The following is a 24,784-nucleotide window of genomic DNA, read 5'->3' as shown; positions in this document are numbered from 1 at the left end:
TATAGATGAAAATCCGCTGTCGATACATTAAAATGCCCAGGATGAAATAAATTTACGGAATTTGAGCAACGTAATTGTCGGCCACTAAACTGTAATAAATATTGTAATGCATGGTTAACACAACATATTAATCTTATAGTGTGTTTGCTGTAAACATCCGGGGAGGGGGGTATTTAATGCAAAATATCATATTTCTGGCTCTCGCCCAAAAAGAAGCGGCGCAGTCTGCATAACGGGATTTGAACGAAGGCGGAAGTAGAGGGCGGTAACTCTCTAGTTCCGTTAGCGGCCGTTCATCCAACGCCTCCTTGTTCGAGGAGACTCGAGGCCGCCGCGACCACGGAGCGACCTGCGCGACCCCCGGTCCCCCCGTCTGCAGCAGCCCAACCCGGCCACCGGCAGCAAGCTCAGCCCTTTGTTGTAGTCGGAGCTCCCCCGTTGTCTCCCCTCGGCTTTTATTCAACCGTGCTGCGTGTAGAGTCCTCACCATGGCGGCGAGCGCGAAGAGAAAACAGGAGGAGAAACACCTGAAGATGCTGCGAGAGATGACGAGTTTGCCCCACAACAGAAAGTGCTTCGACTGCGACCAGCGCGGCCCGACCTACGCCAACATGACCGTGGGCTCCTTCGTGTGCACCTCCTGCTCCGGCATCCTGTGAGTATTAAGTCGCCGGGTGACCTTAGCTCAGACATGGCGCACACGGGTTTTAAACGATGCAGCGGCCACGCAAGGGGAAGATGTGAACCAGCTAGCCCGAGCGGCGCTAGCTAAACGTAGTGACGGTGGTTCCCAGTGTCAGTGGGAGCGGAGCCGCCGTGACATTGTCTCGCCGGGGCTCTGGTGTTGGGCGGGGTGCGCTCCAGTGCTCTGGTCAGAGCATGCTATCAAAGCAGCCGGGGTGCTAGCTGACTCCAGCTTCTAATGCTAACCAGGGGGGGGGGCAATGGTTGCTGGGAACGTTTGCAAGTAACAAGTAGTAACCTGGTTAACTGACAGCTGGTTCTGGTTAATAGGGCTGGCTGACAAAATGGCCAAATGTATTCAGATATATAAAGTACCATACCAGTCGAAATGGATTATTATCATGATGAGTGACAACGTGTCAAGGTTGATTCTTGCTCCTGACTGAAGATTGTGGTTTTAAACTGTCGTCAGCAGAGAAGGACAGACACTTGATAAACTGCAAAACATGTTACTAATCTGAAGTAGATCCATTATGTGAGGTACTTCTTCACTGGGCCTGCACAATGAATCAATTTATATTCTCCCTTAGTTATGTGGCTTTTGATGAAAATTATACTGTAATAACTATTGATATTGTTTCGACGCCCAGCCCTCCTCCCAATAAATCAATTATTCTCTCATTTAACGAGACATGGCTTCAATTTGTTTAGTCTTCCTCAGACCTTTTCTGGAATCGATCAGGTCCATCAGCCAACACATAAAGCTGATGTCATCAAAAATAGAACACTTCAAATAAGAAATAAACATTCTTCATATTTATTTTTAGCTTTGTTTGTAAGTGACTTTTGTATGCAGTTTATTGACAGGACAGAGGCAAATCATTGGCCAAATCAAATTTCAAACTGGCCCGGCCCCTGGTTTTGTTTAATAATATATTCAGTTTTATATAAGAGTTATTACATCTAATAGAACCTTAAGAAATTTGTTTGGTTTCAATAACAACCTGTTTTGCTAAATATTACAAGATAGTACTTAGTCTTGTGAACGTCGCATCATTTTGAGATTGGACTGATGAATGCAGTATCTGTTTTCATGCCATCATCAGTTGCATTTAGCCCAGTCATCTCCTGTAAGTGTTGCACTTAAAAATTACCAGAATGACTTTCTCTCTTTTCTCTGCAGATTATCTCATATCAGTAGTTTACCTCCCACAGCGACTCATACCGAAAACCTACCGACTTCATTGATGTTTCCAGTGTAGCTGGGGGTTTGACTTTAGATCGGGTTTGCCTGACTTAAATCTTTGCTCTGCAGTTGTGTAACCGTGCATCTGTAGCTTGGGATTTGGGATTAGTGAAGCATTCCGTTTGTTCTTAATAAGTATTCCACCTCAATTTCAGCTGTCAAATGTGGCACTTTAAAAAAGGTCACTGGGGATATTTTTGAGTTCAGCCCAAATGTAGAAAGATATCCAGCCTGTTGTAACACAATAATGACAATTATACACATCTAAAAATTTCTTGAGATCAAATTCTTCCCTGACAGACTAACATGGAGGAAATGTTTGTGTTATATTATCCATATTGCATAACTACTTTCCCCCTAAAGACATTTTGTAATTATTCTGCTTTCTCTTCTAACTGCTTTGACATATTGTCTCACCTGTTGCATATGCTTTTATTCCTAGATCACGGTTACAGACATGGCATCTTATGTAAATAACATAGAATAAAATAAGAAATAGTTTATAAACATATACAAATACATTGCTTATCACAAGCTTTTGTAATTGAAAACCCTCAAGTGGTGGTTGGCTATTAGCAGGTAACTTGATAAGCTGATCATCTGCCCATCCTGTCCTGGTCATCCTGCCGGTAGCCTGCACTGGTGCCTCTTAATGCTTTTTGGAAATCACCCTGCCATTCTCTGTTTGAGAAATTATCATTCTAATGATTTTGCACAGGAAAAGGAAAGTTTTTTTTTTCAGTCAGCAATTCCCTACAGATGACTTTAGGTGCGTTAGGCGACAGAGGAACATTTGACACATTTGAAAAGCCCCTGTCTCTCAGACTTTTTACCCAACTTCCAGTCCTCGTTTGACTTGGGCTTGAGACCTAATCTGTGCAAACAGTTGTAGCTCTGTCATCTTTGAATTTTTTTTTTACTGTAGAGCAGAAAAGAATGAGATTAGTTGTGTGCTTGCTGATGGGCAGAGCTTGCCCTCCATTTCACTTCACCAGTGGGTCTGTAGGGGGTCCACTGTGAATTTCCCATCTGCTCACCCTGTGGTGTTGAAGTCTGTAATGTGAGTTAATTTACTTCTTTTATAGCTCAAGATCACGATTCCTCCTGTGTTCTCATCTTCTGTAGATCTTACACACTTTTTTTATTTAGACAAATCGTGTTTGGCGGAGGGGGGTGTTAGTAAAACAATCTTCCGAGCAGAGGAGTGTGGGCTTGACAGGATTGGTGTCTGTGAGATGCATGCAGGAAGCCTTAGTTTGTAGGCTCAGGAAGTGGTATGTCATTGCTGTGCTGCTACATCAGCAGCATGTGATTTTTTTGGTTTTAATATGTGTAACAGGAAGTGGCAGAGAGTTCATTGTCTGCCGCCACTTTCCTTTTAATTCTAGAGAAGCATAGATGACGGCACTGTGAGAGCTCGGGTAAAGATTCATGCTCAGACATGATGAATACTTCTGACTGTTTTAGGAACAAGGAAGTGTTGATTTCATTTTTTAATTTACAACGAAACTCCCTTAACACTGATATCCCTGCTTGTAAACATTTCATATGTCTTGACATTTTTTATTAGTGATTCAAACAATGTCTTTTGAAACTTACAAGTATTTTTTATGTATAGAATTTGCATTTGGTGCAGTAACATGGTTTGGGGGTGATGGGCAGGGGCACATTCACATATCCTCAGAACACCCTTCTGACCCTATATGGTCGCTGAAAAGGTGGAGTTGGAATCTGCTATGTAAACACATTCCTTCTGAAGGTGGAGACCTTCCCAGGAGGTATACCACTTACAATGTCTGTTTTCTGGAGAACTGCCCATGGCAGGAAGTAACCCCACTTGGCCTATCTGCTCCTGAGTAAGCAGGGCTGCAACAGAGGCTGAAGGCCACGGCAGAGATCATGACTGACAGCAAAAGTTCACAGCAATAATAATCAATGGCAAGTTAGCAGAAATAACTTGAACTGTGTCTTTGACATTTGACTTCTTAAAAAGGTGTCATCAGTTTAACATTTTATGGCTGGTAAAATACGGATGCTGTCACTAGGTGTAAATGCTGATTAAATAGTGAACCATGAACAATTATGAATAGAGAAGGTGTAAAAGATCTTTTTTGTAGTAACTAAGAGCAGCAATGTGAAGCCTGGTATGTAGCCTCTCTTTTCGTTTGAGGTTTGGCATTGCCAGTTTCTCTCGCCCTGGAGCTTAGCTGTTCTGATATACACTAGTGAGTGGGTCATAATTATTTTATTGTGCAATATGTGATTATGTTCTTTGATGCACTATGCTATCTAGTAGACAGGATATAAAAGTTGACTTAGCTAAGTTAAGCAATGGTTTGATTAAATTTATGTTAAATATTAAATAATATGTAAGAAGTAATTTAAATTTATTTATACCAAATAATAATTTAATACTCCCCATAAATATTGCTACTTGTGGAGAAGCCGTATACCACTTTGCCAGTATGCCATATGTATGAAAATGAAAAGTTATCACACCATGCACATTTGCACATTGCTACTATCTGGGGAAAAATGCGATATAACAGAGAACCTCACCTGCAGATATCCTTTCCTTGACTACCTGTCTGCACCACACACACACACACACACACACACTCACTCAGCAGAGTATATGGCAGAGTAAAGACGGTCTGACTTGTCAACAAACCTCCAAAAAAGACACAAAAAAACAGCAGTATGAGATTACTGTGGATTCCCCCAAACCCATTGTGAGTCCTTGAGAATGGATGTAAATTTTGCAATAAATTTGGATATTAACTGGCTGCCAAAGGAAGAGTGTAGGTCGAGTTTTTAACCTGTATCCAATGATAAATACGGAACTTTTAAAGGTTGATCATAAAATAGACCATTGAAAAAAAATATCCCACCCCGGCTTCTGGGTGTTGGCGTCGCCCTTCTACTTGTAACATCTGACTTACAGACAAACACTGACCTCAAGCTGACACCTTCAATAACCACACAGCCTGACTATTGCTGAATACTATTACTCTGTATATCTACTTTGTCTAGCAGAAATAAGTGTGGGTCTGTAGGGCTATAACATTGGGTTGCCAGGCTCATTACCCGACTGGAATCCAAAACATGGGAATGGCCGGACAGTTATATTGTGTGTCACAGTCACTGGAAATAAAAAGAGCCAGTATATATCATGGCTCCTTCTTTTGCAGGTTTGTGAATAAGTTGAGAAAGACTTTGAACTAAACTAGAGAAGAAGACATTGTGTATTTGATGCACAGTAGAGTAAACTACAGTATCTGTCTACAGTAATTGGACAACTGGTTAGAGATACTACCATCATATTTTAGGCCTTGGGGGCCATGGGACTTTCACCATGTCTGACCTAGTTTCATCTTTGAGACTAGGATCTGATCTGCCTTCCTCAGGGCACTGAACAACACATTAAACCACAAATACACTCAGACTTTCTCACACATTTTGTCTTCTAATTTTCGGTAAAGGTTTCATCCTACTGTGACATGAGTTTGCCTCTTGTGTTTTGAGTTAATTAATAGTAACTTAAACTGCTATTTTATTTGTCTAGATTGATTTGTCAATGAAGCCACTTCAAATTCCAAGTCAGATCCTTCAAATGTTGAAACGTGTTTCATTAAAAGGCTTTCTTTTTGGTTTGTGTCATTTATTTGACCTCATTTGTCCTCTCAAACTGACACCACCATGACATAACCGTGGCCACAACATCATAAATACATTACCCCAGAAATAGCCCCAGTAGATCCCGTGGAGCTACTCCATATTAAGGTGGAAACGTATGGACATTTTTTGCAGTAGACACATGATCTTTGGGTGTTAATTGACATAAATACCTGGTTGTTAACATCCAGGTATCTATGCTCCTGTCGGAGCTTATTATTAAAACTAGCTTGTACAGTCGGCTGATGAGTTGATGTGTAAAGAATGGGTGGAGATAAGAACAGGTTTGTGTAAGGGGTGACAGCAGTGAATAATTTAGCAGTGTTGGCTAGTATTTCACTTTAGGCTCCTCCTATGTGTATAACATTGTGTTTGTAATTGTGACACTGTCGATCTTATTCCCCGGAGAACTGTAATGACCCCCTTACAAAAAGGAGAAACTAAATATTGAATGGTATCAGCTGTAAAAAAATATTTCTTTATAAATTCAACTTTATCTATGTTAATACAGAATTTAATTTATTTGTGATTACATAATTTGTCAACCAAATACTGTAGACTCTAATAAGGTAACCTATCCCTAAATAATAAGTTATGCTAGGCAGAGTAGGTACCTAACCACAATTAGTATTCCCATTAAATTAATCTTTGTAAGTTCTTTGTTCTGTCTGTTTGTAGACGATTAACATTTTAAGTAAGCGCTAGGCCACTGATTGATATCGACTGATTTATCTTTTAAATAGTTTCATTGGTGGTCTCTGTAAAGGCTACTGTGGACCAGTTACCTTTCGTGGATCCGTGAGGTATTTCTGATTTCTGAAAATAATATTGGTAGTTGGTATCGATTTAGACTGATTCCAGCGATCAGTTTGTGGCCCCAAAAATCCTAATCCTTCCTTTTTGAGGAAATGTGTTACCTTTTAACAAATTCAGGACCAAAGTTCTTTAACCTGGAGGCCCACTCAAGCCTAAGGAAATGCAAATGAGACGTGACAGGGTGTGTGAAAAAAACAGGCATTTAAGAGTAGGGAAAGAGCAGCTGCTGCTCAGACATCTTGGCCAAAAAGTTGAATAGTTTAGAAAAAAGTTTTCTAAAAAAGAAAAGTTTGGAGAAATTGTGGATTTCTTGATTTCCAGCTGTTTGTCCTTTTTCCACAAGAGAGCAGGGAGGATACAAAATCAGTTATTGAGAATGTCTCAATAACACCTAGTCTGCAATCATTTAGACATACAGCAGCTCATTTGAAATGAAATCAAGTTCCACCCTTGTTTATATGGCAGGAGTAAATATTGGAGCAATAGCTGTTATAATAAGCTGTGACTAGTTTTATCATATGATTACGCCACTGTCATTGAAACATGTTTGAATTCAAGAACAATTTTGAGATTTATAAGGCCTATGTTAGAGATGTATCATCTACGTTGGACTGTGAGTACTCCTCAAATGTTCTTCGGTACACTTCAATACTTTGCATGAAAATAAGAATGAATTAATTTCATTTAGTTATCCACTCTGCTTGTTGGTCAGATTCTCATGAGCATTTCCTGATGGTATGTGAGATGTTCGCACATTCACTGTGGTCCAAGTCTGTCTGTCATCTATATTGGATGAGAGCTTTCCATTTCATTAATGGTTTCCTTATTCAAAGAACGATACTCTCAGTCACTGATGTGCTGCTCAGTTGGGATGGCGGCTGCCTACTTCAAATTACCATTTTACAGCCCTATAGTGTTTTTCCACAGGTTGAAAATTTACTTGTGGAAGTGGCTAGTGTGCTGTGTGACCAATTTATCCGTAGAGACCAGTAGCCTTTTACCCTAAGGCTCCTGTTGGACTCTATTATCTAGCTGCTGTGCACTTTTCGTGGATCAAAAAGTGTACCTAAATGTAATACATTTTATGTAGTGATTTCATTCAAGCTAAGCAAGTGTTTGACCACCTTTTTAGTATGTGGATGAAAGAATCATCTCAGTATATAGACTTTCGTCATTAAAACATGAAAGTGCTTGTTTAATGATGAAAAATGTAACTTCCGATTGGTGCCATGTATATGACGCTCCTTACATAATCTCGTTCAAAAATCGGAATCTTCGATAATATAAGTAATAAAACCAAATATCACATTATTTTATGTCAATCCAAGGAGCTGCTGTATAATGCTTCAGTTGTGATCAACAAATCTGGTTTCTGGTTTAAAGTGGACAGTTTCTTCCTCCTCGCTATGACCTCTTTTTGTTGAAAGGTTCCAGAAGTGTAGAGTTTGATATCACTGTGACTGTCACATGCAACTGTCAAATAAACATACCGGCATTGACCAAAAGAAATCAGGTTTAATATAGTAAACATCCAGAATCCCAAATATGATTCTTGTTTTAAACTGTAACGCAATAAGTTGTATTTTCATCATTCTCATGGCTGCTGTGCTCAGCCGTTACACTCTGATAGCTTTTAAAGCAGCGATCTTGCATTCTAAATGCTGATTGGTCACCCTAGTAGACAAAATAGGTGGCGACCTTGAAGCCAGGACAACATTAGTTTTCACTTTGCTGGTGGGTCCAGGAAAAAGACTCAGGCCTGGAGCTTAATATAACTTCCTAAAGAAGGCCCTTTTCAACTACTACATTTGGGAGGTATTTTTAATTTGAGCCGCTGCGGCATGAGCTGTGACCTGCTCAGGAAAATGAGCAGAGCTTCTGTGAGCTAATGGGTGTTACTCCATAATGGAAGTTGCTATATTAAGGGAGACCGCTCAGTCTTTTACTGCGCTGACAACTTCAGTTCTGTCATTGGCAGTTTGGAGAAAGTTTCACCCAATTCCTTTGTTCTGCTAATTTTTTTTCACCAACATTTCTCTCTGTCACTATTTGTCTCTTTCAATTCCTCCTGCGATGTTGTCTCCCTCTCCCCAGTAACTCTCCCCAGAAAGTCAGATTGCTGCTAATTAAATGGCCCCATCCTGAGAGGGGGCATCTTGTCTATGTCCAGATGAGGTTTTATGTACAGTGTCTTCAGATTAAATGACCCTTGTTTTCATTTCTTCACCTACAGACGAGGACTGAATCCACCCCACAGAGTCAAGTCCATCTCCATGACAACCTTCACGCAACAGGAAATCGAGTTCCTACAGAAACATGGGAATGAGGTAACAACTTTTTGCCCTGTCACAGTTGTAAATTAAGGTTGGGGTCAACTTTCCTTCTACTTTGGCAGGTGTTATTTACAGACTGTCACATTTAGCCTTCCATTTTATCTTCAATGTTTTATCATACATTTACATTTGCTATTTGAACTATATGAAAATCCTACTTCTTTTAAATCTGGACATACAGTTTTACAGTACAGTTCGCTTAACTGTACAGTTTTGCCATTCACCCATTCGTACAGCCGGTTGTTTTTAAATGTTCCACGCAATGTTATCCTTTTTATGTGTAAGGTTTGTAGTAATCTTTGTTGTTCTCTTGTGTATTTATATAGAGGTCTTGGGATGCAAGACAAATTTCAGAAGAGATTCTGACAATAAAATCTAATCTAAACAATTGTGCCATGGCTTTAAACCATCTGCAGCTTCCTGGATGGGAAGTTATCTATTAAATAGATCACAAAGAGTCTTCTTTAATGGAAGTCACTCAGACAGTGTGCTGGTGGAAAGTGGAATACCACAGGGAAGCTGTCTAGGCCCATTAATGTACTCTATCTTCACTAATGATTTACATCAAGTATTAAGAAGTGCAAATTTAAGTATGTACGCAGACGACACTACTGTATATGCATCAGCAAAAACAGCAGAAGAACTGACAGTCATCCTAAACAGGGAGCTAAGTTCCATTGGAAAGTGGGTCCTTGAAAACAAGATGGTTCTCAACTTAGCTAAAACAAAAAGCAGCATCATCTTCGGGTCTAATCATTCTCTTAGAGCAGAGCCAGAGCTTAGACTGTGCATAGATGGAACATCCATCACACAAGTAAAGGTAACCAAGCTATTAGGAGTCACCCTAGATGATAAACTGTCCTGGTCAAAGCATATTGACACTATAGTCAATAAAATGGGCAAAGTACTTACTGTAATCAGACGATGCAGAAATCATCTTACACCTGATCTAAAAATGATAGATGGTAGTTAACTCTCTTGTTCTGTCACAGCTGGATTATTGCCAGATAGTATGGGCAAATGCCACCAAGAAAGACCTGAATAGATTACAGCTGGTACAGAACAGTGTTAATTTCGTTGACGAAAACGATGACGAAAACTATTCGTTAACGATCTTTTTCCCATGACGAAGACGAGACGAAACGAAAACGGATCTTTGAAAATAAAAACTATGACTAAATCTATTTGAACTTTCGTTGACTAGATGAAAATGTTGGTGGTTGACTAAGTCACAATCATTTTTTTAAACATCATCGTGTCAGGCCGTCATGAAGTATCAGGAGCGGGCGAGTGAGTGTGTGTGTGTGTGTGTGTGTGTGTGTGCGCCCCAGATAGCGCACCGGTCCCGAGGCTCCGCCCCCCGCCCCGCTCACTCGCTCAGAGACACAAGACCAGAGCTCGTTCACGTGAACCGGCTGCTTCTTAACAGTGGAAACAGTGAAAACACAGAGTTTCTCTGGTCTCAGCTGCTCAGAGATCAGCGCAGCAGCTTCTTGATCAGAGCAGAAGCTGCAGTTGGTTGGTACCGAGCTTCAGTTTCTGTGTCCGCCTCCAGTCTAACCTGCTCTCACTTTTTGTTTTCACATTTAAAACTAAATATATATTTTTAAGCTATTAGGCTGCAGCTATATGTTTTTATTTATTTCAAAGTAGGGTACTTCTTATTTCATACATTTCCAGCAAATATTGGGAGGACTCAAATAACCCTACAAAGTTCTGTGTTTAATTTAATTCAAAGTAGGTCACACTTGCCTGTGTATTTTCTTCTCTCAAGTGTTCGGTGTTTTCCTTTATTGTAACAGGTACAAATAGCAATAAAATGTCAAGAGTTTTCTTTATTGTCGTTCTATAATTTCGTAAATGCAACAAACTATAGTTTAGTATAGTATAACTTTATATTAAACTTTATTAGCTTTGTTATCAAATATGTTTTACGGCTCCAGACACATTTTATTTGGGGGAAGAAGGGGCAAAATAAGTAAGTAAAGGTTGCCGACCCCTGCTATAGACCTTTCTGGTAGGGATATCTAATGGACAACCTAAGTACTGCAAGCTAGACTATTATGCAGTATTAGACACAACACAGGGTCCCTGGGCTTGAGAAGGGAAGAAGAGGAGTTAATGGGGCTACTAAATGTGACTAAAACTAGACTAAAATGTAATTATTTTTCGTCGACTAAAACTAGACTAAAATGTAATTTAGTTTTCGTCCACTAAAACTAGACTAAAACTAAGAAGGATAAAAATGACTAAATGTGACTAAAACTAATATGCATTTTCGTCAAAAGACTAAGACTAAGACTAAATCAAAAATAGCTGCCAAAATTAACACTGGTACAGAACAAGGCTGCACGCTTTGCTCTACAGTGTCCTTACAGAACCAGCATACAGAGTATGCATGCCAGTCTCCACTGGCTAAAAGTTGAAGACAGGATGGCTGCTGCACTTCTTTTATCAACATGGCGCCTCTTGCAGTCTAAAACACCAGCAGATCAGTATAGGCAACTAAATGAAAATATAGCCTCACATAACTATGCCACTAGACGAGCAATAGAAGGTAGGTTTAAACTCCCAAGAACTAATACCAATTCTCTTAAATGCACTGTGGGATACAGAGCCATGAAGTCATGGAACCTACTACCAACAGAAATTATTAACGTGAAACGTAAATGTATGTTCAAAAAAATTAAATAAAGAAACACTTTGGTACAGCATACTTGTGACACTAGACGGTGAGGTACTTTACATAAAGGAGTAGTATTCGCTTACATGGTTTGCAGTTTTCGCTTCTATTGAATTGTATATATCAGTATTTTATATCATGACAAAGGTAATATTGCATAACCACTCAATTTATTTTTGATATTTGTAATATTATATGATCACTATTTGTATGTATATTAACCTTTGATATCTATAATGTAATATATTTATAATGTAACGTATGTTTTAAATATTTGATATTGGTATTTAATGTTTTCTTTTTAAATGTTTGATATCTTGTATGTATGTCTTAAATGTGGAACCCACTAAAAGTAGCTCTGTCTTAGGGTAGAGCTAATGGGGATCCTTCTAAATAAACAAACTTATCATCAAAACCACACAGAATAGGAGCATGTATTTGTTGCACAGAAGTGAATCATCATTCAAAAGCCATTTCTGGTAAAGGAGGTATGAAATAGAGCAATGCCACCTGGGAAGCACAGTCTATTAAAAGCTGTAGCAAAGTGGCAATGCAGGCAGACATGCAGGAGACTCAAGGTTGGAGCTGATGCATACATCCTCAAGGTTGCTTGACTGTTGAACATTTTTGAGAATAGTGCTTGTCTAATTCCACACATACTCCCTTCTCTCTCCAAACAGTACCCAAGGTCATGTTGTAGATAAAGGGCCAACCAACAGTTAATTGTAGTGTCTACGCTTAGAGACTTTCATATCTAACCAGACAGAGAGGCACCAACTTCCACTCTTTTGCATATTTCACCAGTGGCAAGACGTAAGGACACAATGTGATTTCCATACATCTTTAAAATATTATTATTATAATATTTTTTTTTTTTTAATTCCCGAGCTGAATATTCCCATGGAAAGTTTCCGGAAATTTATCGGAAATTTTCCGCCCCTTTGCAACCCTAGTGGTGACAATTGCTTATGTTACTCTGTTAGCATTTTAACCACCACAAAACATCCATAACAAATACTACTGTTTTCTCTCGACTGAGAGCACTCAATTCTAGTGAGCATAACATCTAGTAACAGTGAGCTTGAAAGTAGCCTGTGAGTGTGTTCATGTGAACCAAAGCCATCTGAGAATAATCAGCAGCAGAAGCATATGAACAATAAAAGAGCCATGCTGGTTCTTGCAGCACAATCAATTCATCTACAAAGCGGCACCCTATACTGAGTGCACACGTGCATGAAACATGTAAAGCTCTCTTTACTGGATTAGGTAAATACTTTAGGAATGCTATCCAAAACCTAAGGCCAAGGTGAGACAGATTTGTATACACTGAGCCAGTGTAACATGAAAGTCAGGCAGCATTAAAATATGGCAAAACACTAAATCAATCAATCGTTCACATTTTATTTGTATAAGACTTTTCGTACTAAGCATGCGACACAACTTGCTTGGCAGAATAGAGGCAATTTATGAAAGTGCAAATGTTAAAATAATAACATACTAACGGAGATCAGGATAAGATAAAGATAAATACTAGAAGTGAGTAAGTAAAACTAAAGAAAAGTAGGTATTAAAGTGAAAACTGTTCACAGAAAGTAAATAAGTAAGTTACTAATCAAAAAGATACATCAAATTTAAAAGAAGGATATATCTGTGAGACAGTTTAAGATTTTATTCAAGTCTGCACATGGACCTACACAGTCACATGTTCTGTTGCTCTGTGTGTTCCAGGTATGTAAACAGATCTGGCTCGGCCTTTTTGATGACAGAATCTCCTCAGTACCAGACTTCAGAGAACCACCGAAAGTCAAGGAGTTCCTTCAAGACAAATACGAGAAGAAGCGATGGTAAGTGTCTGTTTTACAAGATGGCAATGAAGAGACACATAGAATCCCCCAACAATGTGCATAGGAGACATGTAGGTTTTCTTTGTGTTTGTCTTCTTTGAGCTGTGGAATGTCTCTCAAGCAGCTCAGAGCATTTTCCCTCAAGCAAGCCACCAGATACCCTTCTTTAAATGCACACAATGTAGGTCAACACAGTTGAGCTGGGGTATGTACAAGATGTAGTTGCTCCATGAAGTTATAGGTTTAATTTTATTCAGATGAGGTTTAGCATAGTTCCAAGTGGTGCATAGTAACTGTCAAGGGGCATAGCTAACGAGAGCAGTTATTTTAAACAAATAGAAGTAATGAAAGACTGAACCGACAAGTGCCTGTCAAGTTATAGTTTGTCATTAACAGTCAATATTGATTTAGTTAAACTGTTGGTTTATGCAGTTTCACTGTTTCCACAAAAGACTGAGACGTACCGCAGAAGATGTTATTTTTCTGGGTATTCAGGTAATCATTCAGGCTATGAACCATATAGTTGATCATTAGTTTAATCCACCTATTAGGTGAGGTAGCAGTGCTTTTTAATCTTAATGGTTTGCCTCTTAGTTCTGTTTAAAACGAGAGCAATGAGCAGTGCATGTCTCAACATGTCTCCATTGACTGCAGACAGGCATTCTCACTCACAAAGGCCTCTCTTCTCTAACACAAATACACACACCAGTCATTTTTCTGCACCATGTGATAACTGTTAGTTTCAAGGACTCATGGCTCCTCCTCAGGATATGAATCGCATTTGCACTCAAATAAACATTTCCTGTTTGGATTTGCATAACAACTTATTCAAATGGTAATTATGTGCCATTATTTTGAAAACCCTTGATTATGTCTGTTGATCTTAAATATTATCTCATTAACCAAAAGTGTATTTTATGAGATCAATTACTCTTTTCTGTATATAAATCATATTTCTTTATTATTTTGATTATGTATTTCTTGTAAGGTTTGATGTCATGATAACTGTTTTCCAGGTACGTATCTGCTGACCAAGCCAAAGTAGTGGCATCAGTCCATGCTTCCATCTCTGGCTCGTCGAACAGCAGCACCAGCAGCACCCCAGAGGTTAGACCACTCAAGTCCCTGCTTGGGGAGTCTGCCGCCTCCCTACACCTCAACAAGAACACCCCACCAAATCAGGTGAGATTTATGTCGTGCACACACACACATGCACACGCCTTGAATCTGTAATTATCCCCCAGACATTTTTGCTCATCCTGCAAGGGCTACTAGGGTTCAACATATTACTTTAAAAATATTAAAAGGTACTAAATTAGAATGTGCTTGTTGAACATCTTATGCGAGCCTTAGAAGAAAACTACAACATCAGCAATATATAATTTGCAAGATATATAACAAGCTCTATCTCAGCAATACATTTCCGTTCATAGCTTAAATGCCATAAAAACTAATTCTGTTCCACTTTGTTTTATTTCTTCACACCAATATTGGTTGGTAGCTCGAAAGTGTAGATGTTACCACTTTGGGTAGTGAACTCAACAGATGGCTAAATGTCTGTCTCACACTCAGAAAGTGCACACTGACTGACTCGTCTGCTGAATAAATACATCCCTTGTCTTCGATACTTGCAGCAAGAACGAAGCTGAGATGCAGTGATTCCAGGAATTGTGTATTCTGTATTGGTACAATTGACCCTCCATCATATTTGATACTGCACACACGTATACCATTCCATGTAATCATTGTGTAAATAGTAATTTAAACATGGTGACAGATCATTAGTTTGAAAATATTTATTATATTTGTGTTATATTTTGACACACTGAAAAATAACGATGGTAGCCTGCTAAACCCATGAGCACAATGCATCATTCCTCATGTTGTTATTATTCCTCTGTCAGCTCTTCTCTCTCTCTTCCTTCCTTCTCTTCCTCCATTTGCATTTTAATGTCAGACTACAGCACTTGCGGTTTTATTATAATGCTGTCCACACCAATCCTGGAAGTATCACATCTTATCCATGGTACTGTCGAGGAAAAAAAACCTGCCATAAAAGTTCCTTCACATTTTCAGACTTTTGGTATCAAGTTGACATTGAGTTTTGTGACATCCCTGGTAAGGGTTTATATCAATCGTTAAATCTAGAATATTTTATAAACGGTCAGTTAGTGCACATTTAGGTATGAATCGCACAGTGGGATTCTTTACAAACCAATGTCCAAACCAGTGATAGATTGCAGCTTTTCTTATGAATGCTTACTATAGACTGCCAGACACATATTACCTGTTGGTCTCTGTCTTGTCTTGTTTAGTTTTCAGGTAACCGCGGTTCATTAGCCTTCTCACCAACACATACCTGCACTGTCTCTAACCTGTCTCTTGACTCCAACAGTCTCCAGTGGTGAGCCGTGGACAAATCCATCAGCAGCAGTTCCATGACAAGAAGTTTGACCTCCTCAGTGACTTGGGTGGAGACATCTTCGCTGCCCCGCCTAATATGAACGCAGGCGCCAGCTCCAGTTTTGCTAACTTTGCACATTTCAACAGCCACACAAGTAAGGAACAGACCAACTGCTTTACTGTAACACAAAACAAAAGAGTCGTTCTATGTCAATCGAAAGGCAATGAAGCATTGTAAAAGGGTCTACGAGGACCTAAACCGAAAGGGCGATCTCGAAAAATCAATACATTTGATCTGAATTAAAATAAAATGTTTATTTGTCCGTAGGCATTTTGAGAACATTAGCAGATAATGTGACTGCTTAACTTTGACCATTACTGATGCAGCCATTTAAAACGTCTCAGATGCTTAAAGAGATGGTCACATCCTAAATGATGCTGTATTATATTCAACAACTTGCAGATTGTGGCTGTATCTGTTGAACTACATCAAATATGATGCACATTTAAAATTACATTAAAATGGTTGTCAATGAGAAGCCTATTTCCCTTCATAGGTGCTTGTTGGTTGTTACACTAATACCTCAAACTGAAGCTGAGCTGTGCCGGTCTCTACGTACAGTTACCTATTGGCGCATCAATTTAGAATCGCAAATAAACTCTGTCATCATTGCCCTCGCATACCATCTGGTTACTGAAAGTTTATCCATACTTCCAGCCACTCAGACTCTAGAATCTCCAGTGGCTATGGTATAAGGAAGCGCATCAGAGGTGCTATGGACAGACACATCTCCATGGTTACTAATGTCTTTAACGTGGGGCTGTTAGTGTTTTCTTGCCATGGAGAAAAATGTCATCACCCCCTCAAAGAGCCATCAACTTAATGTAGGAACCTAAGTGGCATGCACACATCTCCACATCGCAAACATTAGCACAGACGAATGATTTGCATATATTGCGTGTGCTCAACAAGGAGTCCAGACAGTATTTCATGGGAGAGGATGAATGTCGTACCATCCTGCCTGTGTGTAAAGCTGTTATGCATATTATTTTTAAGTTAAACCACTCCATTATTACATCTCACTTTAAGCACCTAATCCATCGTATTTGCTTTAGCAATCTGTCACCCATGCCATGTCATTTTTATGTATTCATTCTCTTGTTGTCTCATCCGTTGTTATCCTCTCATTGTCTTTTGTTGCTCTTGTCTGAACCTCATCCTGACACCACCTCCAGAAGCACAAAATGCCAACGCAAATGCCGACTTTGCAAATTTTGACGCATTTGGGAGCACTTCTGCGACATCAGGTGGTTTCCCCTCCGCACCCCAAGCCCCATTCCAACCCTCAAATACAGGTAGTTCTCCTCACTGGACAAGCACACACATCCAAATCAGTCTTGCATTTATATTACATTTGTATGCACAGGCATTGAAAACATTTACATCCTCTGTCAATACAGCACATTGTCAGTAAAGTTTTTTGTCAAATCATCGATGTTTTGTGTGTTTTAACTGCTGTAGGTATTTTCTCTGCGTTACACACATTCAATATCCATTCTTTCAATGTATAATATAAAAGGCCTGTCTGCACCAGTTTTACAAACAGTGGTGCAAGTTTATTACATCGATTTTCTTGCGGCAAAAAAGAGCCGTTGACTGAAACGGAACAAATGACAATATGTTTACATTGCATGTGCCTGAGGCGTAGAGCATTACAATGTGCTTTAGAGTTCCTCTTATCGTATCATATCTCCCTTTTGACCTACTTTAAAAGTCTGCTCTGTCTCTGATAGGTTGACACAAGTAACCCACTTGTTTGAATAATCAACAACAAACTCGTCCTCGAAACGAAAGGGATGGTTGTAAACTAGAACAGTGGACACTGCCCACACTAAAGCATTCGGACTGTTATCTCTTGAATAGGCAATATAATATATAAGTGATATATTTATTGGATACAAGTGACCAAGTATATAATGATCAATGTGCAGCTATTAGGTAGACTGTTATATTTAGTTAGTTCTATAGTAGAAATTAGGGTCTAAAAATATATAATGAAGGAGTAATGTTGCACTTATCATCTTACTGTTATACTACACATCATGAGTATTTCCTCAGCAGTAACAGTGTTTTCCTGCCCTTAAAAAAGCACCTTTCCTTCCTTGGGCGGCCCAGTGCTGCAGTGTTTGGTGCTGACCTCTCAGCCGAACCCAAGTGGAGGTGTGGCTTTTTTCTTGCTACTCTCTTTGCCTCGTCCTACAGTCCAAAGACCATTGTGAGAGGTAGTTTGCCTCCCCCCATGACCCTCAAATAATAAGCACTATCTGTAATGGAGGGATGGACTTTCACCTTCTATATTCTCACACAAAAACAGTGACTCATATCAAACACCTAAGCCTCCAGCTACTAGTCTCTGGAAAATTCTCTGTACTGCTGCGCCCTCTGGTGGAGGACTATATAGGTAGCCTTCTCATTGTGGATCTACACAGTGATCTCTTCAGCATGCCCACTGCCTGATAGATAAATCTCCATTGTGGCTTGGTCAGATAATCCCCTTCTCACAGAGACTGACTAATTATCTGGCTTCAGCTGTTCATTCTGTCTCATGTGCGTTTTCCTCCTTTGCTTCTGCACCACTGGATTTGCTTTGGCTTTCATGCTTTACATTTTTTTTCTCCTATGGTTTGTCTGATGTCTTTTCTTTGTTTCTCCGCCCTGTCTAACGTTGCTCATTGCCCCATTTCTCCATCCCACCCTCCCCTCTTTGATTTTCGGCTGCCAGCATTCACTGTGCTCTCATCCAGCCGCAGTATGGGTGAGTTTGCCACTGCTCTGCCTCTCCAGGGTGCACACAGTAAGTCTCTCTCTGGGCTTGTTCCCCTAGCAGCTTCCCCTCTTTCCACAACCTCTAATGCGTCTTCTAATGCTCTTCTCTAGATTTAATGTGTGTCGCAGCATGTTAGTCTTTTTGTGTCTGCATCACAGTTGACAATCTTGCTGGTTAATAACAGAAATGATAAGCTCCAATGGTTGCTGCCATACATTTTGAAATAGATCAGTTACTATAAAAAAAAGCACAGATACATAGCTGTTAATTTCAAGGTTGTGACTTCACTTTACAAAAACATCATTGAGTTGGTATCGTGAGGAAACATTAAACAGCAGGTGTACCTGATTTTCTCAGGCTGCTAATGCTAAAAACTTTATTTGCCTGTTAAATAAATATTTATTCATCTGTAGGATTTGTCCACTGTTTCTAACTATCTAACTAACTACTATATATATTTTTTTTTTCATTGGGACATATCGAATTTCTCTGAAATGGTTTGTTTTATCCTCAGCTAAATAATGTAACACAGCAAATATTGCATGGAAGGAACCACTGGTTAAGATCAAACTGGCTGTTTTAAATTTTCTTACCAAACCTACCTATATCCCACTTTATCTCCGCTTTACGATCACATATACCAATCTGTGATGATTCTGTTTTACCTCAGTATCCACAGTCTTTAAATGGTCTCTTGAACAATAAATATTAATGAGTTAGTCCAATTATTGCATTACAAACAATAACTGAATCCTAACTGAATTACATTATTATTATTATTAGTCCCTGATTTCACATGATTGTTGAATATAAGAATAGATGTGAAACAAATTGAAACTACAGTGGTAAAGCTCTCAGTAGTTCATGCATAGGCAGGGGATTTGTGTACACTTTTTTTCCTCTAAAAGTGACTTTTGATTAATGTGTGATATTTCTGTTTTCCCAGTTACAAACTTGGGTCTGGTTAAAAGTAATGTGTACTCATTACAGAGTTCAGTTACTATCACAGGGTTACAGACTAACAAAGTTGTTGTCCGTGTCTTATTTAATTCATTTTGTTTTTAACTGCCTTGATCCACAGTATGGTGCCGGACTGAGCCGGTGCTGCTCTGTACATCAACTGACTCTTACACAAATAAATGATAATTTCATACATTTCTCAGGTTCATAGGCTCATGGAGAGCCCGCTTAGCACAGCGTGGAAGAAGTCATTCAGAAGTCTGTTGCTATCTATCCAATAGATAATGAAAGTATCTCAGCCCGAGCCTGACTCCCCCCAAACTTAACCCTCCATGCAGCTTCCTCTGTCCTTTACACCATGTTAATGCTGTCACTCAAAACCAACAATCAAGGTCCCCCTTATGACTCTTCAATCTCTCTCTCTCATACAGGTAGTGCCTCAGGGGGACTAGCAAATGCCAATTTTGCTAAATTTGACAGCTTCCACAATTCGTGTAGTGCTGACTTTGGAGCCTTCAGTTCCTCTTCCCAGAGTAACTCACCAGGAGCTGGCAAAGATGCTGTACAGAGTACTAGCGTCCCTGCTGATAGATACGCAGTCCTGGCTGACCTGGATAACGTGTTTAGCTCTGCCAAAACAGAGCAAGGTAAACCTCTCCTGCCTAGCCTGTTTCCTAGATCTCATTTGTAGCGGTAGAGATGGACTAAAAACTGAAGTTGACACAACTCAAAGCAGTATGTTATCAAGTGTATATCGATTTAAATCCCTCCCAGTCTTCTTCTACAGGCGAAGTGTCCCCTAAAACAGGGCTGATTTACATTTTCTAGCAAAAATCTTATTCTGTGTCGCCTAATGTCTGGCTTGGCCAAGGTTTGGTTGTGTCTTGGGATGGCCAAACCATTTAGTATTTTTCTAAATGTATCTCATGGCCTCACTGTTATGCAACCAGCCTGTTTGAAAGCACATGCACACGTTGGAACTAGGAATGACTCATGAATTGGTTTCATTGGACAGTTTTTATGCCACTTGTGCAGAATTCTGGCTCTCAAACGTCTGTGAATTGTTCTGGACTGGTACTAGTTTATTTTGTTTCTGGTGAAGAAAATGCATATTTTCTAATGATTGAACATTTATTCCCCATTCTTATTTTGAATAGGTTGAAAATGGCAGCTATCCCTGGACCTTTTTGTTTGTGTTTTTTTTTTTAATTGGAATTTTCTTCCTGGATTAGTTGAGCTGTCATAGACTGAACCAATCTCTGCTATTTGTTTGCTTGGTTTGCAGGGGGTATTCCGGTAGTGGCAAGCTCAGCCACAGCAGCTGGAGTGGCTGGTTTTCCTCAGAAGCAGCCAGCGGTGCCAACAGGGGGGGATCGCTATGCTGCTCTCGCTGAGCTTGATACAGTCTTCGGTTCCCCAGCCCCTACCACCAGTGTTTACAACACCACCACTGCACATGGGTGAGAGAACGCAAAGTACACACACACACCTCAGCACAAAATTTCAATAATTAATGTATGAATTCAAACTTAATGCTTATTATTCAAACACAATAATTAGTTTAGATTATTCTGGCGTGCAGGATACCCAACTGCTAAAACATAAGGGTATAATAGCTGATAGATGTGAACCAATGGGCTGAAATACAGTTTACATAATGTCAGGGAATTTGTGCATCGTTCATTTGACATGCAGGATCATCATTATCTGTGTGAGAGTGGAGACTCTCAGAGTTCATCTTATCCCCAATGTCACAGACAATATGACAACTCCTAACACTAGAAAAACATCCAGAAAACACTACCTTCTGTGAAACAACACTTTATTCAGACGTGATACAAATCACAACATCCCTGACACAAACAGTCACAGCTGTATTTTCTGGCAAAGTTACTTTTATCCAAAGCACCATGCCATGCAGACGTACAGTGCAAACCTTATCTGTCATATAGCATTATGGAGGGTCTATGATTGTCTCTTCTTGCTGGCTCCTCTGATGACTTCATGTGTTGATGTTGTTTCACTGCAGGAGTGTGTTTGGCTCAGAGACTGGGGTGTCAACAGCACAAGCACAGCAGGCTCTGCCTGGCATGGCTCACGGTTTCGGTGGTGAGCGAACCTTCAGGCTCTTTTCTAATGTTTTCTTATTTTGCTCCCTAACTGAAATCAGTAATGATGAAGAATGTCTAAGTGGTGAGGTACAGTGAGTCATAGGTAATTCCAGCTTGATTTGGCTTAAGGGATTTTTGCAGTTTCCAGCTTTGGACCATTAGGACCAAGACTAGTTTGCAGATGTGATCAGAGATTGAGGGCTTGGATCATCAAGCTGTGGCAGCTAGCTCTCATCAAGTCAGACATTGATAGGCTTTACTTCCTTTTTGATTATGAGATTATGTTTAGTTTTTTTGTCAATCTACCGCACAAGTCATTACAGTCGTTTCTAGGCATTATGCCATCCTTTCTGATTCAGTGTCTTAGGTTTTACCACCCAGAGCTCATGGTGTTAACTGATCTGTTTCATAGTCTGTACTCATGTTTGGTGACTCAATGCCTCTCTCCAGCACCTCCGTCAACTAATCCGTTCGTGGCTCCTGGAGTGGCCCCCGCGGCACCTCCCACCAATCCGTTCCAGAGCAACGGCAGAGTGGCTCATGTGGCAGCAGCAGCAGGTGTGTATGCTTGTATTAATGTGTCACCCATGTGAACTCCCAATCAAATGAGTTACTTCAAGAGTGCACTGCAGATTAATATTGTTTAATTTTAAAAGAAACTTCCGGAATGGTTCAATATCAAACAAGCAGTATACAAGTAGAAGAGGAAAATTATTAAATCTGGATATTTCAGAAAAGCTCTGACAAACTTCTGTGCAGAAGAAGGATAAAAGAGGTAGTCAAGTGTAGAAATTAAGATTCCGTTGTTTTTGATTGCTCTTGCCATGCTGGACAGGCTTGATGAGGGTTCTTCATGGGCAGGGCTACCCCCCCACCTTTGGTAGGTTCCCTTGTGCTCTCTGTCACTTTGCTCTTCTTCACGTCACTCTGGAAGTGCCTTTCTTTTTTCCAGGAAAATGTTGGGAGGGAATTGGTTATGTTGAGCCTGAGTTTAAAATACAAAGTATGAGGAAATCCTCTTAGCACCTTGTAGGCCTGCGTCTGTAGACCAAAGCAGTTTATTAAATCAGACTCCACCCATTAAGCCAAATACTTAATACACAATACAATATGTTACTCCCCTTGAAGGATTTATAATATAGTCAAATACAAAGTGTACACAAGGACATGAATTCACCTTTGGTTTTGAGCACTATGCTCTCCTTTCTTAAAAAGTAAGTAGAAGTATTAATTGCTCATCTTACATCTCTGTGACTATGGCTTCCTCAACATTTTCCTCTTAGCGGTTGGCACCAAAAATCTCGTCTCCCTCTTTGGAGATTATTGAAACTCACTTTTCTATCAAACTTACATTAATTATTGTAGTTATTCGGTAGGATGTCAGCCACTGGGGCTGCACTACACGTGTGGTAGCTTCATATCGGAAGTTTGATCACACATCCCCTCTGTTTTCCTAAAGCTTCTCTGCAGACAACCAAATTAAAATGTTGCATGTGTTTAAACTCTTCAAATGTTTTTTGTATGTTTTTTATGATGGTTTCGTACTATGCATGAAAGAGTCACATGTGCAGTTGATGAACCCACTGAAAATCATAATTGGTATATTTCTGCTCCCTAGTTTGCTGTAGCAGTTTTTATGTTTTTCTATATTGATGACTGCACTGTAACCCCAGTTCATCATCTCACTCATTTAAGCTTACAACCATACAACAGTATATTGCTTTCTAACAAACTGCGGATATCAGAAGCGTCTCAGTATTTAAATAAGTTTCTTTTACTGCTGATATGTGCCAGCTCCTGTATAATCTAACATATTTTGTGTGTGTGTGTGCTATATTGTGTGTTGAAAAACTTCTACACCACTTTTTAAGTTGTCATCATCGTTCACTTTATTTCTTGCTGTGTTACAGCATCATTCGGCACAGGTTCCATGAGTATGCCTTCTGGATTTGGGAATAATGCTGGCTTCAACCTTCCCACCAGCTTTAGTGGAACTTTCCAACAACAATTTCCTGGGCAGGCTCCCTTCCCTCAGCCTCCTGCATATCCCCAACAACCCAACGGTGTGTATGCCTCAGTAGAGAACATATACTTTAGACTTATCAGCATCAGTTAGGAAACTGCGTCTGACTGAGTAGTTTTTGCACTTAAATGCCTTTTAAAAGTAGTCCTACTTGTGTTGTTGGTGATGTACAGTAATTGATTTTCAGGTTGCGTGTTTTATCATATGTTCTAAATGACGATGTACGTGTCTCTCAGGTGGAGGATATCCAGCCTTTGGCCAGGCCAAGCCTGTTGTGACTCCTTTCGGCCAGGCAATGGCTGGGCCTATGCTCTCAAGCAACCCTTTCCTGGTTAGTAAGGAGCTTCAGGGCTTGATATCCTGTATGAGATTAAAATGAATGTCCTCAACCTATTCCTCCTTTATACCACTGACTACATTTCCACAGTGTCAGCTCCAAAAGATGTTGCTTGTCACGTTTCGTCAATTTAATCTGGATTTATTCTGACCCTCCTCAATCCTTTTCCTCTGACGTTTTTTTTGTTTATCCCTGTTTCCTTCCAGGGTGCGGCTCCACCTGCACAGTATCCGACAGGAGGCTCCTCTACAAATCCCTTCTTATAGCGGTCCATTCAATCAGCTGCACTACAGGGTCAACAACTGGCGCGCTTGCACCTATTGCACTGTTTTGTTTCACAAGTAGCTTTAAAAACACAATGTTTGTAAGGATTTGTATTTTCTATCGCAGTTTGTCCCTGATGGAATGAAACGACAGACAGTAGTGCCGCCGCGTGGTGTGTGCAGAGGGAGAGGTTGATCCCCTTGTCTCTATTTAACCTGTGAACTGGCCTGGCCTCCACTGAGCCACAATGTATAATCAAACTGGCTGAAAAACTAAGTTATTGCATTCAATATATTCCATTTGTTATGCTGCATTTCTGTACATATTGTTTTCTTTTAAGAAATTAGCTCTTTTTGCATATCAGTATTTGTATCTAACACAAGATTTGTGAAGACTGAGCTGTTGCTTGGAAAGGCTGATGGGTACTGTCGGTTACCGTCATTTGTAAAGAGCCTGTCTATTTGCGCAGGATCCTTTTAAGGTAAACTGTTCTCACTTAAGAAAAAAAGAATGCATATTCTGTTGTTGAGATAAGGGGGGAAGAAAGTGAATGTTGCATCATGGATGAGTAGAGGAC

At 39.8% G+C, this 24,784-nt stretch overlaps 1 protein-coding gene across 4 annotated transcripts; it reads left to right on the top strand.

Annotated features, from left to right (window-relative positions):
• Positions 1 to 334: 334 nt before the first annotated feature.
• Positions 335 to 24,370, top strand: agfg1a (ArfGAP with FG repeats 1a). 4 transcript variants are annotated; one of them, XM_053423316.1, is made up of 14 exons: positions 335 to 655; positions 8,655 to 8,748; positions 13,166 to 13,281; positions 14,298 to 14,463; positions 15,677 to 15,839; positions 16,921 to 17,040; positions 19,904 to 20,119; positions 20,758 to 20,932; positions 21,502 to 21,581; positions 22,034 to 22,141; positions 22,419 to 22,463; positions 23,494 to 23,646; positions 23,843 to 23,937; positions 24,150 to 24,370. In XM_053423316.1, the coding sequence occupies exons 1-14, from the start codon at positions 489 to 491 to the stop codon at positions 24,207 to 24,209; spliced, it is 1,758 nt and encodes a 585-aa protein (XP_053279291.1). In that variant the 5' UTR covers positions 335 to 488; the 3' UTR covers positions 24,210 to 24,370. The 4 variants fall into 4 exon arrangements, with proteins under 4 accessions (XP_053279291.1, XP_053279295.1, XP_053279293.1 ...); XM_053423320.1 differs by lacking the exon at positions 19,904 to 20,119; XM_053423318.1 differs by lacking the exon at positions 22,419 to 22,463 and having other exon boundaries at positions 23,509 to 23,646.
• Positions 24,371 to 24,784: the final 414 nt, after the last annotated feature.

The sequence above is a fragment of the Pleuronectes platessa genome, chromosome 5, assembly GCF_947347685.1.
Source record: "Pleuronectes platessa chromosome 5, fPlePla1.1, whole genome shotgun sequence".
Classification (NCBI taxonomy): domain Eukaryota; kingdom Metazoa; phylum Chordata; class Actinopteri; order Pleuronectiformes; family Pleuronectidae; genus Pleuronectes; species Pleuronectes platessa.
Note: the sequence above shows the minus strand (reverse complement) of the source record. Positions and strands in the feature narration are given on the sequence as shown.

Excerpts from the sequence above, each read along its gene's own strand:
- agfg1a (XM_053423316.1), top strand. The coding sequence starts at position 489 with ATGGCGGCGAGCGCGAAGAGAAAACAGGAGGAGAAACACCTGAAGATG. Across the intron at positions 15,840-16,920 it reads ACATTTCAACAGCCACACAA|AAGCACAAAATGCCAACGCA; the intron begins GTAAGGAACAGA and ends CACCACCTCCAG. Across the intron at positions 20,933-21,501 it reads AACACCACCACTGCACATGG|GAGTGTGTTTGGCTCAGAGA; the intron begins GTGAGAGAACGC and ends GTTTCACTGCAG.